Source organism: Rhamphochromis sp. 'chilingali' (genome assembly GCF_963969265.1).
Source record: "Rhamphochromis sp. 'chilingali' genome assembly, chromosome: 9".
Taxonomy (NCBI): Eukaryota; Metazoa; Chordata; class Actinopteri; order Cichliformes; family Cichlidae; genus Rhamphochromis; species Rhamphochromis sp. 'chilingali'.
In genome coordinates this window covers 20,770,348-20,784,450 of record NC_137936.1, presented here as the reverse complement: position 1 = coordinate 20,784,450, position 14,103 = coordinate 20,770,348, and the positions used below count along the sequence as shown (strand labels likewise).

The window sequence follows — 14,103 nt, the reverse complement described above, 5'->3', positions numbered from 1 at the left end:
ACACATTTTTCACGCACCATTTCACTGACCACAGTGAGATAAGCTGGCTGCTCTTATCTCAGCTGCTTTGTCTCAGGACACTCGGATGTTTTGTGCTGACCTGAGTGCAATTCAAGGGTGTGTGGATCCAGTCTGATGGTGTAAACGAAACATTTGTACAGTAGAGCCTTATTTAGTTTCTTTTTTTTTTTTTGGGGGGGGGTCAGTGTTCCTTTCAGTAGGCCTAAAAGAAAGTATTAAATATTAAAATATGAGCAATATAAAGTTGTTGTTCATAAGATCATTCCTTTAGAATTATTCTGTCTCCTAATACAAATGCATAACAAGACACATCAATAAAATTGTTTCATACAGGCTCTAAATTTCTCTAAACATTAAAACAACATAAAGTCTGACTTTGTGCATGTTTTTAAAAATACTTTTAAGGCTTTGTGAGAATTCCTTTATTTCTACTTCAGATGTTTTAAAAAACTGGTTTAAAAAACTATGTTTGAATCTGAATCACTTCATTTAAACAACAACAACAACAAAGGTCTTTATAGACACCACAAAGATTTAAGTTTGTATAATCACACTCATATACAATTATGCTAATTCTCTAGTCATACTTTTGTTTTTCTGTTCTGGCATTTCATTGTGAACCATTTTGTGATGTGTATCTCTAAAGATGCTATACTATAAATACTTACTATAAATGAATTTATCACAGTGTTTCATTGTTTGACTTCATGTTGTAAGCAGCACTTCCCCCATGAACAATCTGACTCATCACATCACACAAAGCAAAAGCTTTGAAACTAACAAGTTTTAACTTTGATATGATAAGATAGTGTGGAGATTAAGGGCTGTTAAATCCAGCAAAGTTTAGTGAGACCTGATAGCTGCAGCTGTCGAGCCTGCTTATACAGTAAGGCCTAGCTGTTTGTAATGGAGGGCAGATCTCTGCAGTAAGGCCTACAGCTAACTGCAGTGGTGTAAGAGTCAGCGGGCTGTCTCGGAGAGCTGCAGTGTCCCATGGCCTGCTCTACAGTAATAACCCTGGTGGTTAACGTGCCTCTCTACAGCACTCAATTCTGCTGAGGATGCACGTTTCTCTCCTCCTCCACAGCCGCCCCGCCTCCTCCCGCCCCACCACCACCACAGCTCGTCAGAGAGCTGCTCAGGCGTGGTATGAGCTGTCAGAGGCTGCTTGATGACGATGCCCACTTGCTCCCCCTCTTCCTAGGAGGGATGGTTGAGAGTCCATCACCCATCTCACCTCCCTCCCTGCCTCCCCCATCTCTCACACTCTCTTTCTTAGTGCAGACAATGAGGACTAGAGGCCACAGAGAGGCCGCTCACACGGGATGAGGTAGTCTTTCTACTGCAGCAGCAGGCAGTGAAGGACAGGACAGAAAAATTGTTGGGTTTCACTTTCTACTCATAGTCCTTGTTTGCACATCCAGTGCCAATTTTTTTGACAAACTGAGAAATATATATAAAGAAAAAAACAACAACTGTGCTAACTGTAATCTGCTTTAGAAAGGTCTGTTTTTGATGCCATTTGTGTCCATTGTTTATTTTTTCTTTTGGTTTCATGGTTTGGAACCTGCAGATGTAGACAGAGCACACATGAGTGTTAACATTTGTAAAGGTCATTTTGGTTGGGGTTTAGGGTCTAAGATGCCTAATTTTTCTGGATAAGATGCTGGAAGACCCATCCGTGATTCAGTGTTTTGGCTAAAAGAGTTCTCATTCAAGATATTATCCGTTGGTCCGTCAGTTTGGTACCCTTAGCAGAAAATAGATCCAAAGCATTTCTCTTTCCTCCAAACATGGCAGGTTGAGTTGATGCCAAAGAGCTAGATTTGGATTTCATCAGATTCTTACTCTGGATGGCATAACACTGGCCTCCAGTAACACTGTGAGGAATCCTGGAGTCGTTCTTGACCAGGATATATCCTTCAATGTACATATGAAACAAATATGTAGGACTGCTTTCTTCCATTTGCGCAACATCTCTAAAATTAGAAACATTCTGTCTCAGAGTGACGCTAAAAAAACTACTTTGTGCATCTATTACGTCTAGGTTGGATGACTGTAATTCATTATTATCAGGATGTCCTAAAAACCCCTGGAAAAGCCTTCAATTAATCCAAAATGCTGGAGCAAGAGTGCTGACAGGGACTAGAAAGAGAGATCAGATTTCTCCTGTATTGGCTTCCCTTCATTGGCTCCCTGTTAAATCCAGAATTCAAAATCCTGCTCCTCACATACAAGGTCTTAAATAATCAGCCCCCATCTTATCTTAATGACCTTATGGTACCATATTCTTCCATTAGAGCACTTCGCTCTCACACTGCAGGCCTACTTGTTGTTCCTAGAATTTTTAAAAGTAGAATGGGAGGGAGAGCCTTCAGTTTTCAGGCCTCTCTTCTATAGAATCATCTTTCAGTTTGGATTCAGGACACAGACACCCTCTCTAATTTTAAGATTAGGCTTAAAACTTTCCTTTTTGCTAAAGCATATAGTTAGGGCTGGACCAGGTGATCCTGAATCCTGTGTATATACACCTTTCTGCATTTAGTCAGTAGTTATTATTAAACTCTGGTTCTCTTCCACAGCATGTCTTTTGTCCTGTCTGCCTCCCCTCACCCCCAACCGGTCGCAGCAGATGGCCCCGCCCCACCCTGAGCCTGGTTCTGCTGGAGGTTTCTTCCTGTTAAAAGGGAGTTTTTCCTTCCTACTGTCACCAAAGCACTTGCTCATAGGGTGTTATATGATTGTTGGGATTTTCTGTTTTCTATTGCAGCATTTCCACCTTACATTATAAAGTGTCTTGAGGTGACTGTTGTTGTGATTAGGCGCTGTATAAATAAAACTAAACTGAATTAAGCCGAATCTGATCATAGCTTTTTCTCCCAAGTCTTCTCTGACACAAATTAAGTGTCCACTGGCAAACTTAATATGGGCCTGAACATTTTTTTTTTTTTGAGCAGGAAAACCTTACAGGTGATGCAAGATTTTGATCCATTACTTCCTAGTGTGCTAGCAATTGTGTTCTTGGTAAATGTGGTCTCATTTACCTTCAGGTCATTAATGAGCTCCTTGCAGTTTGGGCTGATCCACCATCTTTCTCATGATCATCCTCACCCCATGAGGCAAAATCTTACATGGTGCACAAGACAGAAGGCGATTTATGGTCATGTTAGATCTTTTCCATTTCTAAATAATCACACCAGCTGCTGTCACCTTCTCACCAAGTTTTTTGCTGATAGTCTTGTAGCTAGTTTGTAGAGGTCTACAAGCTTGTCTCTGACATCCTTTGACAGCTCTTTGGTCTTGCCCATAGTGGTCAAGAGGTTGAAATTCTGTGTACAAGTTTGCTTTATATACATAATGAGTTGAGATCAGGTGTATCTGTAATTGGTTGATTGTAATCTGTGTGCCACATGGGCAAATAGCTAATCGGTGTCAGCCAAATTTCTGATTGGCTCGACGGGGATCAGGTACGTATTTAACTAAATGACATGCAAATCAAATTCTAACTTTTATACAATGCATTTTTTCTGGATTTGTGGTTGATTTTCTGTCTCTCATGATTAAAATGAAACTACCATAAAACTTCTAGACTCTTCATTACTTTGTGAACAAACTTACAAATTCAGCAGTGGATAAAATAATTATTTCCCCCACTACATATTTTAAATATGAACATAAATATTGTTATTATTGTCATGTGTGTGCAGTAACTGTTCTGTCTTTGTTTTTGCGGGCTTTGGTTAACATATCTGTATGTCTAATATCTGTTGTGTCTGCTCTTTTTGCAGTATGAATACTTCAATGCTGTGCTGATCAATGAAGTGGATGAGGAGGGCAATAATGTGGAGCTAGGAGGAGAGTTCCTCCTGGAGCCCAATTACCATTTCAATAACCTCTCAGTCAACCTCAGCCTCAGTGTTGTCCAGGTGCCCACCAACATGTACAACAAAGGTGTGTATTCCTCTTCTCTGCGGCTGCCTTAAATTCAGGATTATGTGAGTGATATTCACCTACAGGAAGCTGATGAATGGGGAGGAGAGAGGGAGGGAGGAAAGTAAGTGGTGAAAGTGAGAAATGGTAGCTGAAGCTGTATCAGTGTGACAGGCTGGGCGAAGTGGAGATAGGTGATCGATATGAGCCCAGACATAACAAGAAAGCAGCAGCAGTCTGCTCTGGAAAGATGCTGCCCATATGGTAGCTGCTCTGTCGCTTCTTGTTCTCACCTCTTCCCGTGTATTGCCTGTGTGGCTTTTGTTCAGCATTAATGGACTCCCCATAACTCTCTGTTTACAGCACAAAAGGGGAGTCACCCAGCAGGAGGAAGGGAGGGATGATTTAGTCACAGGCATTGTATCTCTTTCAGGGGGGTCAATAAGGGACAAAGGTCAACCATGCACTCGGTAATGGTGACCAGAATGGTTACCATTATCACCATTTAATTTACTTTTCTCTCTTTTTCTCCTTTCTTTCACCATGCCTGTGTGTGTGTCCCTGTGGCCGCCATTTGCAGATCCTGATATAGTGAACGGGGTTTACTGGTCTGAGGCCCTGAATAAAGTGTTTGTAGATAATTATGAAAGAGATCCAACGCTTATCTGGCAGTACTTTGGGAGTGCCAAAGGTTTCTTCAGACAGTACCCTGGTGAGTGCTGCCAATCTGTCTGTCAGTCTGCATGTGTGTGTGTGTGTGTGTGTGTGTGTGTGTGTGTGTGTGTGTGTGTGTGTGTGTGTGAGAGAGAGAGAGAGAGAGAGAGAGAGAGAGAGAGAGAGAGAGAGAGAGAGAGCATCCCATGGGAGCTCTCAACTGTCAGTGAAAAAAAAACTGATCAGAACAAATGATTTTGAATTACTAAAGGGGTAATTTGGCTAATGTTGTAATTTTACAGACCATCAGAGAGGATGCATATATACAGACTGCAATTAATCTGAATTTGCCAGAGTTGGTCTGCAGCCACACTCAGTAACATCTCTTAGATCCAGACGATGTTATTCAGACGGTTACGCTGATGTAAAACAGGCTGCCTGTTCACTGTAGAGAAGCTGCAGTGATGAGAAATGGCTTTTGAGATTGTTAACAGATGTAGGCTTTATGTGATTAATGTATAACGGGGAATCTTTAAAGGCCAAATGTTTCTCATCAGTCTTTTGCTAATATATGTATTCATGTTTTTATTACTCACTCCACAATACTGCTCTTTGTTTTGGGAACACGTTGCATTAAATGAGGAAAGAAATTTACATAAACAGATATTAACTTTTAATATTTTCAGCCTGATTGTTCATTTTTTGTTGTGTTTTTGGTTTCTGTTAAAGAAACTAACTGAGAAGACAAATATATTTGTGTGTGGCCGTTGTTCATGGCCAAACATCTGTGTGTTTTTCATGTCTTTTCATATCTTCACAAATTAAAATTTAATTAATTCAGACCCAGATATCCTTTTAGAGCTTTCAGTTTTTGCAGAGATGTCGAGTCTTTTAGTGTCATTGGTTTTTCAAGCACTGCAGCTTTTAAACTTTAAATAAATAGGTCTCAACAGCTATTTTGTGGTGAGTGTTTTTATCCTTAGATTAAACCAGATTTGATGAGCCTCGTGAGTCTACTGCATCAGGATGGTTAATGTGGGACTGACTCGAGATAAGCCACACTGAGTGTGTTCATCATAACGAGGGAACATGTTGCCCACTGCAACAATGCGGCTTGTAATGTCTTTTTAATAGTTTTTTGGCAACAGTAGCACTCAGTGGCTCAGAGAAATTCACCCACAGGCTAAATTTGATAGTGGGAGAGCTTTGTTTTTTTTCCCCCCACAAATCTGGTGGCTTTAAAAATATAGTGCATTATCAGTCTTTTATGTAGATTCATGCAAGGTGAACACCGTATTTAACAAACCTCCCAATATGTAGCTTATTACCCAGCGCACTATAGTGTGACTCTTTATGATCTGTAACTGGAACAATGTAGTATGCTGTGTCTTACTGAAGGGCTTGACAGATGAAGAACTTATATTTTGATTACTGTTACATGTTAATATATCTTGTCAGTGTGCTTGTGTTTGCTCTCTGTGAAGCAATGTTATTTTATTACTTTAAAATTCTGCCAATTCTGATTTGTCTGAATCTGCCCCCCAGGAGTTAAGTGGCATCCAGATGAGCATGGCGTCATTGGCTTCGACTGCAGAAATCGGAAGTGGTAAGCCTGCATGTACCTGAGAAGTTTTGTACATCACACAGCTTCTAGATTCTAGAAGTCATTAGTCTATTTGTCCAAGGAAGTGTGTAAGTCATCTTATATATATTCCTACTATCCCTGGTGTGAGGAGGTCAAAATTACATAAACAAAGGAAGACATTTCAAAAGTTAATTTTTAGATCTTGGCATCATCTGAAAGGTTTTTTTAGCTGCAATTACATGTGAAGGTTTTGTGCCTTTGTAGCTCAACCGCTATTATTTGTAATGCACAATGAATGCAATTACAGCAGACGGACTAGATGTGGGAAATCGAAGACACTAATTGCATTCAATTTTTAAAGACACTCACACTCACAACTGACACTTTTCCAAAATGTACCTTTACTTTTTTTTGCACTAAAAAGAAAAAAAAGACACTTTGTTTATAATAGATGGTTTTTCCTAGTCCCTTTGGATTAAATTGAACTAGACAAGATCCATAAATTAAAATATTTGACGCCCCTGCTTTAAGTGAACTCTGTCTCACAGGTACATTCAGGCCGCTACGTCTCCCAAGGATGTTGTGATCTTAGTTGATGTTAGTGGAAGTATGAAGGGGCTGAGGCTTACCATTGCCAGACAGACTGTTTCCTCCATATTAGACACACTGGGAGATGATGACTTCTTCAACATAATTGCTGTAAGTTAAAGTCGAAACAAAGTATTTACTCCTTTAAATTAATGATTCTCACATTCCTGCGTAATCTCAGGCCCTCTCTGTTACTTTAATGAACACATTTTTAGATGTTTCTACAATGTTCTTGTATTCGGCATAACTGGAGCGCAGTCATCCATGAAAAACAAAGATTGGTTATTTAAATCTCTTCTGTTTAAATGGTTGTTATACTCCCACAGTATAATCAGGAGATCCACTATGTGGAGCCTTGTTTGAATGGTACGCTGGTCCGGGCCGACAGAACCAATAAAGACGTGAGTCCCTATTAAAACTAATGAATATATGTCTCGCAGCAGGTCGAATTCACGCAGCTAAAGTTGAAAAACTTCTTCTTCCACTTTTGTGGTTATGTGTCAGCATTTCCGTGAACATCTGGACAAGCTGTTTGCCAAAGGGATCGGACTGCTTGGTGAAGCTCTGACTGAAGCTTTCATGATCCTGAGTGATGTAAGTTCCAGTAAAAAAAAAACTGTGACTGACATTTAATGACAAATCTTTCAAACATCCTCTCAGTCTATACTCTAATAAATTAACTTATTACAAAGGAGGTGAAACAGCTTCTGATTTTCTGATTGCATTTTAATGTTGGATTATTAGCATTTGTAATTTTATTATAAAAAGTTTAATTCATTTATTGATTAATTTGACATAAAAATAATGAATTTTTGCACGTGCCCACATAAGACAAATGCTTCTTCGTTCTCATTTAATTCAAGTGCTCCATTTGACCCGAACACAAGGGAAACTTTCATTTTCCAAGCCACATTTGTTTTCACTGTCAGAATGTGCTCCAAGTACAACACAGAGCTAATCATAAAAAGTAGCACACTCTAGTCAAATATATTCGAGCATTTGGGAGGTGTGCCGCCCATCGAAATGCTCCATTGCAATCCCCGTTCCACCCTCCAAACACAGACACATCTATTCTGAACTGTGATTAATGGCTCTAATTAACGTCAATGATTAATAACGTGTGATTGGAACACAAAGAAGATAAGGCCAGGAGCCACGCCGCACTGCTTTTATCTCCCTGTTTTCAGGCAAGCTTTGGCAGTGCTGCTGAAGCTGAGGGAGCGCAGCTTTTACCTCTGCATTTGTCAGATTAATTAAAGCTCTGCAATGAATATGGTAATCAGGTAGCCCGTAGCTTACCATCGAAATTCACTGTTACACCGCTGCACAGTGAATAAAGTCACAATGCATCCTATCATAGACCGAATCACAGAGAAACTCTTTGCACTTGACAAGCTCTGCAGCATTTAAACCGAGGCCTGGTGAGATGGATGAGAGTAAAGCTGAGAAGCACACACACAAACTGCTTTACAAAGCTAGTGATATAAAAGTACCATAAAACAGCAAACACAAAAAACATTCTGCCAATACTAATTTATAATATATTTTCTGAAAAAAATAATATGGATTTAACTCTTTAACAGCAAGAGTTTAGAATTTATAAGAAAGAATGGATGCTTGTCAGAAAACAAGAGCAAGTCAACAGCCTGAAATGAGGAACAACCACAGCTGGAAAGGCATCCCGCAACATCTCAACTGAGCTTTCTGCTGGCATTTGTCAGAAAAGGCACAGGTCTAACTAATCAAAGTAAAAAATTGGTGTTCCTGATAATGTTTATACTGATTCACTGTCGCCACTCTCATGTTTTACTTTTGACAGTTTAAAAGATCTCCTGTCAGCAAAACACACGATGAACTAAAACCATTTTTTAACATTCAGATGTGGTGGATGATCACATTAGTCACTGCTTTCATTCTTTCCGTTTTCTAATATTAGATGAAACCTTACCCAAAGTTACCCAATCAGAAGAGTTTGCTGTATGTTTCTAACTAATTTTTAATACCTGCACCTGCCAAGGGTTTCATCCTTTTCCTTGTTTTTCCTGACACTGAGTCATGCTGACCTCACACATACAGCCACAGTCTCTGTTTGTTGTCCTCCAATGACAACAGAAATGAAAAGATGCATATTATATGTTAAGAACAGGTGTGCTCAGCAGGATTTGTCCTGTGATCTTGTCTCTTCACACTCCTGTGGTTCTTCACATTTACACTGCTACAAGTCAATAAGCCACTTAATTACTGCACTGCATCTTCTTGCATCTGAGTCAAGTGTGCCACATTTTTCAGGTTTATTTACTTCAACATAATGCTAGTTCTATTTATTTCATGTGTAAATAACATCATAGATATTGTTTGATTTTTCTGTTATGCTATGTTACTCTCATGCATTTTCCCCCTTGTACTTTAGTTCAATCAGACTGGTCGTGGCAGCGTGTGCAGTCAGGCCATAATGCTCGTCACTGATGGGGCAACTGAGATGTATGACGATGTTTTTGAAAAATACAACTGGCCAGAAAGAAAAGTGAGTCTTAACCGCTGTCTCTCTCCCCTTCTATTTTTCTCCATCACACTGTCTTTTCTGTCTAATTTTAAATTGTAAGCATCACAGTTTTTTGCTTGCACTGCAGTTTTCTTGCATCAAATGTACATTTTACATTATCCCAGCCGGAGCTCCGGTCTGATGTTTTGAGGAATTGGTTTCTTAATTCATTATCACTCGTGTAAAAATCGTTGTCAATATGATGTTTTTCAGTGTGTTGATGAATTACAGCTCAGGGAATAAAGCATGGGAAATTAATTATTTTCAAGGGCACTGCATGTACAAGCAGCTCAGGCTCAAAGGACTCTTACCCCTCTGCTGTGCTCTCCCCACACTTCTTCGTGGATTCAATACTGGGTTTAAAATCTTTTGTTGGTCTTTCTCAGTAAGACCTAAATGCAGTTAAAATGAAATGAACTGCTGTGCAGCTCACAGAGCCATAAAAACAACAGCTAAAGGGCTTTTGTTCAGTCCTGTGAAGCATATGTGTGGGGCTTTTGGCAGAGCACCGGGCAGTGTTTGGCAGGGCACCCCCCCTTCATCCTACCCACCCACCCCGCAAATACACCCTGAGGGCTGCTATATGGCAGCTTTTCAGTGTTTTCTATATGCTTTCTGCTTAGCAAAGCATCTGGAGCCAATGAGCCGTACAGGTCTGGCAAAGTGTCACGCAGCGTTCTTCAGAAGGACAGTTGTACATGCCCCCATGCCCAAACAATAACAAAGGAAAATTAATTTAATTTGAATACATAAACTCAAAAAAAGATGAAAAAAGTAAAATAAACTAAAAAGGATTGGCCTAAAAAAGAAAAGTGCAAAGACACACTTTCCTCCTGAGAATTTAAAAGAACATATAGCTTCCTCCTTCTCCAGAACCAGATAGAATCAGGACAGGAAGATGAAGCACTGAGGAGATACATCACTTTGCATGTTTTTTAATCCTTCTTTCTCAAAAACTCTTGTCATCTATGTGTCCTTTAAACAGGTCCGGTTATTCCCTTACCTGATTGGACGAGAGTCTGCATTTGCTGATAACCTTAAATGGATGGCTTGTGCCAACAAAGGTTGGAGACCTTTTGATAAACACTTTCCAAGACAGCTTCGTATCAGAGTGTCAAACAGGGTCTGATGCTGCACTTGTGTGCAATAATATGATAGATTAAGGATTTTTGGGGTCTGTGTGGTTTGGACATGTATGTGTAGCTTTGTGTGTTTTGTGTGTGTGTGCACGCATATGCATGTGCTTGCTCAGACTCTTTCTGCCAAGAGGCAATGAAGTGGCACTCGGGAGGGTCAGAGGTCAATTTGCTCTAATCCCTCTTCCTGTCAGTGTCTTCCTCTTGGCTGCTCACTACTGATGGCTCCCTCGCGTCAACGCTCCAGATGAGTGCCCTCTGGAAGGGAAAGTCACAGCCAGGAAAACAGATCACAGAGGGATTGTGGAATGACAAGCCACAAACCTCCTTCCCATACAGGCCACTGCTGCGTTATAACCCAACATGTCTGATATAAAACATTGTCAGCAACAGCAGGAGGTGACACTCAGTTTAAACAGAAACACTGGCTCTGTGCAATCCAGCAGAGACATCAGCAGGAGGGCAGTAGTGTACTTTAACACAGTTTTGAGGTACTTTCTTTTGGTTTGGAACCATATTTGAATTAAAAGCTATTTTAGACTTAATTTTAATATAATCAGTAGAAGTTTTAAAACACACCAATAATAGTCAAATAACATGGAATATATACACAAAATATTTGAGAGATACTGTTTTGTGCAATCTTATACTTTGCTGACATTTCTGTTGACATCAGTGAAGACAGTGAGTTCAAAGCTGGGTCATTTTTCCTGGAAATGTTGAAATGTGACAGCTGGGTTCAGCCTCCCCATGACCCTGAATTTTATAAGTAGCTATTGAAATAATGGATGGATTGATGGATATATGTTGGGTTGTTAAGTCATTAAAAACTACACACGGTGGGTATTGTGAGCTGATTTAAATGTGCAGCATGTTGAAATTGTATTAGCTTTAGGATTCAGAATTCTTTTTTTTTAGTGCACCACATCACCTTAATAAATCTAATAGAATTTATTAATTGTGTGAATAAAAACATGCAAAAACATATAATAGTTTAAAAAGTTTTAATGTAAAGTTTAAATTTAAAATATTATTTTTTGCATTCATAAATGGACTTAGACTGAAGACCATCCCCAGTGGTGTCCTTACATTTGATTTGTCTAAGGATGCTGAGGAGTTTACACACCAGCGATCTGTAATATCTTTTAAACTTATCTCTCCTCTTACCTAGATCATGTTAGCAAAGGTTGGATTTAGCCTCACACTAAAAGAGTAGGGCTAAATTGTTAGAAATTAAACGAATGGTAAAGGGTTGACAAACAAAGCCAAACACGCTGTGTGGGAGGAATGTGTTGCTGCTGCAGTGAATGAAGTGGGGCAGAGGGAAAAACTGCAAAGTTTATCTCAGGCTTGGACGCACATATAACTCAAACACTCCCACATAACCATCAGGAAACTCGGTACCACTTTCTATCACAGCTCGGTAATAAAGGGGAAATAGTAGGGTAACAAAGCGGAAACAAGAGCGTAATAATATAGTAATTTCTAAGTTATTACTATGCAATTACTAAAGTAATAACTACATAATATCCAAGTACCAGCATGGTAGCAACAGTGGTTAGAGTTGAGTAATAGTACTCTGAAATTTATGTAACAGGATAATAAGGGCCCCAAAACTGGGGTAACAATGTGGACATATAGCTCTGTGATAAAGTGGTAATTGTAGGGTAACAAGAAAGAGATAAGGTGGTCATTTCTAAGTTATAACCACTCAATTAGCCAGGGTAGTTTCTGTGTAATAAGCAGGAAACAGAGCTGCAAAATGCAAAACTGCCTGTTTCTATTTAATAACATACGAATATCCCATTAAAGCAAACTTGTGTGTTTGTGAGGCTATTACCTGGAAATATCTTGGGTAGTTTCTGCATAATAAGCAGAAAACATAGCTGTAAAATGCAAACCAGCTTGTTTCTACTTAATAACATATTAATAGCCAGGTAATAGACTTTTAAAACACACTTAAAGAATAGTAATGACTACCAGGAAACACCTGTGGTGGTTTCTGTGTAATAAGCAGGAATTTAATACTATGGTCATGATAGTTGATTAAAAAAAGCATCAGGAAGTCTCTAATGCACTTATGCAAAATGTTAATAATTAAGTTTAAAAGAATAACACATATGAATACATTAGATACGGGAGTGTGAAGGACCCTCCCTAACGGCATAGTTTACACATAGATGCTCCGCTTAGTAAGCTGTGATTTTCTACATCGTTTTGTCTGTACTTAAGATGAAAATTCCTGTAGATCCATTTTATGAATGATTGTTCATTGATGCGTTTGGCGAACTTGGAGTTTTCACTTGTATTTTTTTTTTAACTTTACCTCAGTAAAGGAACTGTTGTTCCAACCACTAGATGTAAATTTTGCGTTTGATGTGTTAAATACTCCACATGTTGGGCTGTTCTTTAATGAGTTTATGGATCACATCCTTCCTCTTGCAGAAGTGTGTTTGCTGTGATTGTGGGTTAATGTGTGTGTGTGTGTGTGTGTGTGTGTGTGTGTGTGTGTGTGTGTGTGTGTGTGTGTGTGTGTGTGTGTGTGTCATTGCAGGATATTTTAGTCAGATCTCAACCTTAGCTGATGTTCAGGAGAACGTCATGAGATATCTTCATGTCATGAGCCGCCCAAAGGTTATCGATCATGAGCACGACACAGTGTGGACTGAGGCTTACGTGGACAGTGCTGTAAGTATATCTTAAGTATTGTACATTAATTAATATTACTGGTTCATTATTCAAGTATACAATAGTTTTCTGGTGTGAAAGCGTTGTTCATAAAATACCTGAGCATCAGAAATAAAGCAACAGATTTGTCGAACTGTCTGTTTCAGAGACATTTAAATGCTGTATCCTGTTGCTGTTCTACATGATATGAGGTTTTCATGCTGTGTTGTCCATCTCTTGTACTGTACAATGAGTATTCACATGTGTGGGTCTGCTCTCTCATCATTACTCCTCATGCTGCTGGAATGATTCCTCATTATGAGCTTCATTAATCTGCATGGATTTTTCCCCCCAGTGTGCATCTGTGTCCACAAAGTCGATGCAGAATATGCAGATTTTATTTCACTGATGATTCAATCCTTGTGTATCTCTTCTTCCCCATCAGCTTTCCCTGGCCCACAAGGTACGTCAGCAAAGTTTTCGTTTTCTTGTGCAAGAACTGGCCTTGTGCTGTGGATCTGGTTCTGAAGTAGGACCAGAAAAGGCATCATGGGCAGGATATAAAAAAATTTTTTATTCAGTATCAGCCAGTACAAGTCATATTATATGAAGCAGAAGTGACTTGAGAGGTTAAATACCTGCCCATTGTTTCTCGCCTTTCGACATCATGCTTCAGTCGGGGGGTTGCTCTGAGGGGCACAAACAGCAGAGGAGCATTTATTGTCTTTCTTTCCAATATGGAGGCAATAAGCATGCACACACTAAAACACACACACTCTCCCTCTCACACGCACATATACATTTACACACACATACAGAAAGGGTTGGGAGATTGTCCTCTGCAGTGTGTGCTCTTGTATCTCAGCCTCAGACACACCATTCATCATTCTGTGGATCATTGCACTTTATCTCCTAAAGCCCATAATAAAACTGACACTGGAGGAGAGACCAAGAAAGAAGGAAAGAAGGAAAGAAGGTAG

General features: G+C 39.5%; 1 protein-coding gene across 3 annotated transcripts in view; it reads left to right on the top strand.

Moving 5' to 3' along the window:
* Positions 1 to 14,103, top strand: part of LOC308402810 (voltage-dependent calcium channel subunit alpha-2/delta-3-like) — a 35,150-nt gene that overhangs the window by 8,426 nt on the left and 12,621 nt on the right. For 2 of the 3 annotated variants that reach the window (XM_080891904.1, XM_080891906.1), the window contains exons 6-15: positions 3,810 to 3,972; positions 4,532 to 4,663; positions 6,151 to 6,211; positions 6,739 to 6,889; positions 7,105 to 7,179; positions 7,283 to 7,372; positions 9,189 to 9,302; positions 10,306 to 10,384; positions 13,011 to 13,144; positions 13,569 to 13,586. In XM_080891904.1, the coding sequence (XP_080748030.1) occupies positions 3,810 to 3,972; positions 4,532 to 4,663; positions 6,151 to 6,211; positions 6,739 to 6,889; positions 7,105 to 7,179; positions 7,283 to 7,372; positions 9,189 to 9,302; positions 10,306 to 10,384; positions 13,011 to 13,144; positions 13,569 to 13,586 (1,017 nt within the window). The remainder of the gene's footprint in view (positions 1 to 3,809; positions 3,973 to 4,531; positions 4,664 to 6,150; positions 6,212 to 6,738; positions 6,890 to 7,104; positions 7,180 to 7,282; positions 7,373 to 9,188; positions 9,303 to 10,305; positions 10,385 to 13,010; positions 13,145 to 13,568; positions 13,587 to 14,103) is intronic. The other variant, XM_080891905.1, reaches the window with a different exon arrangement.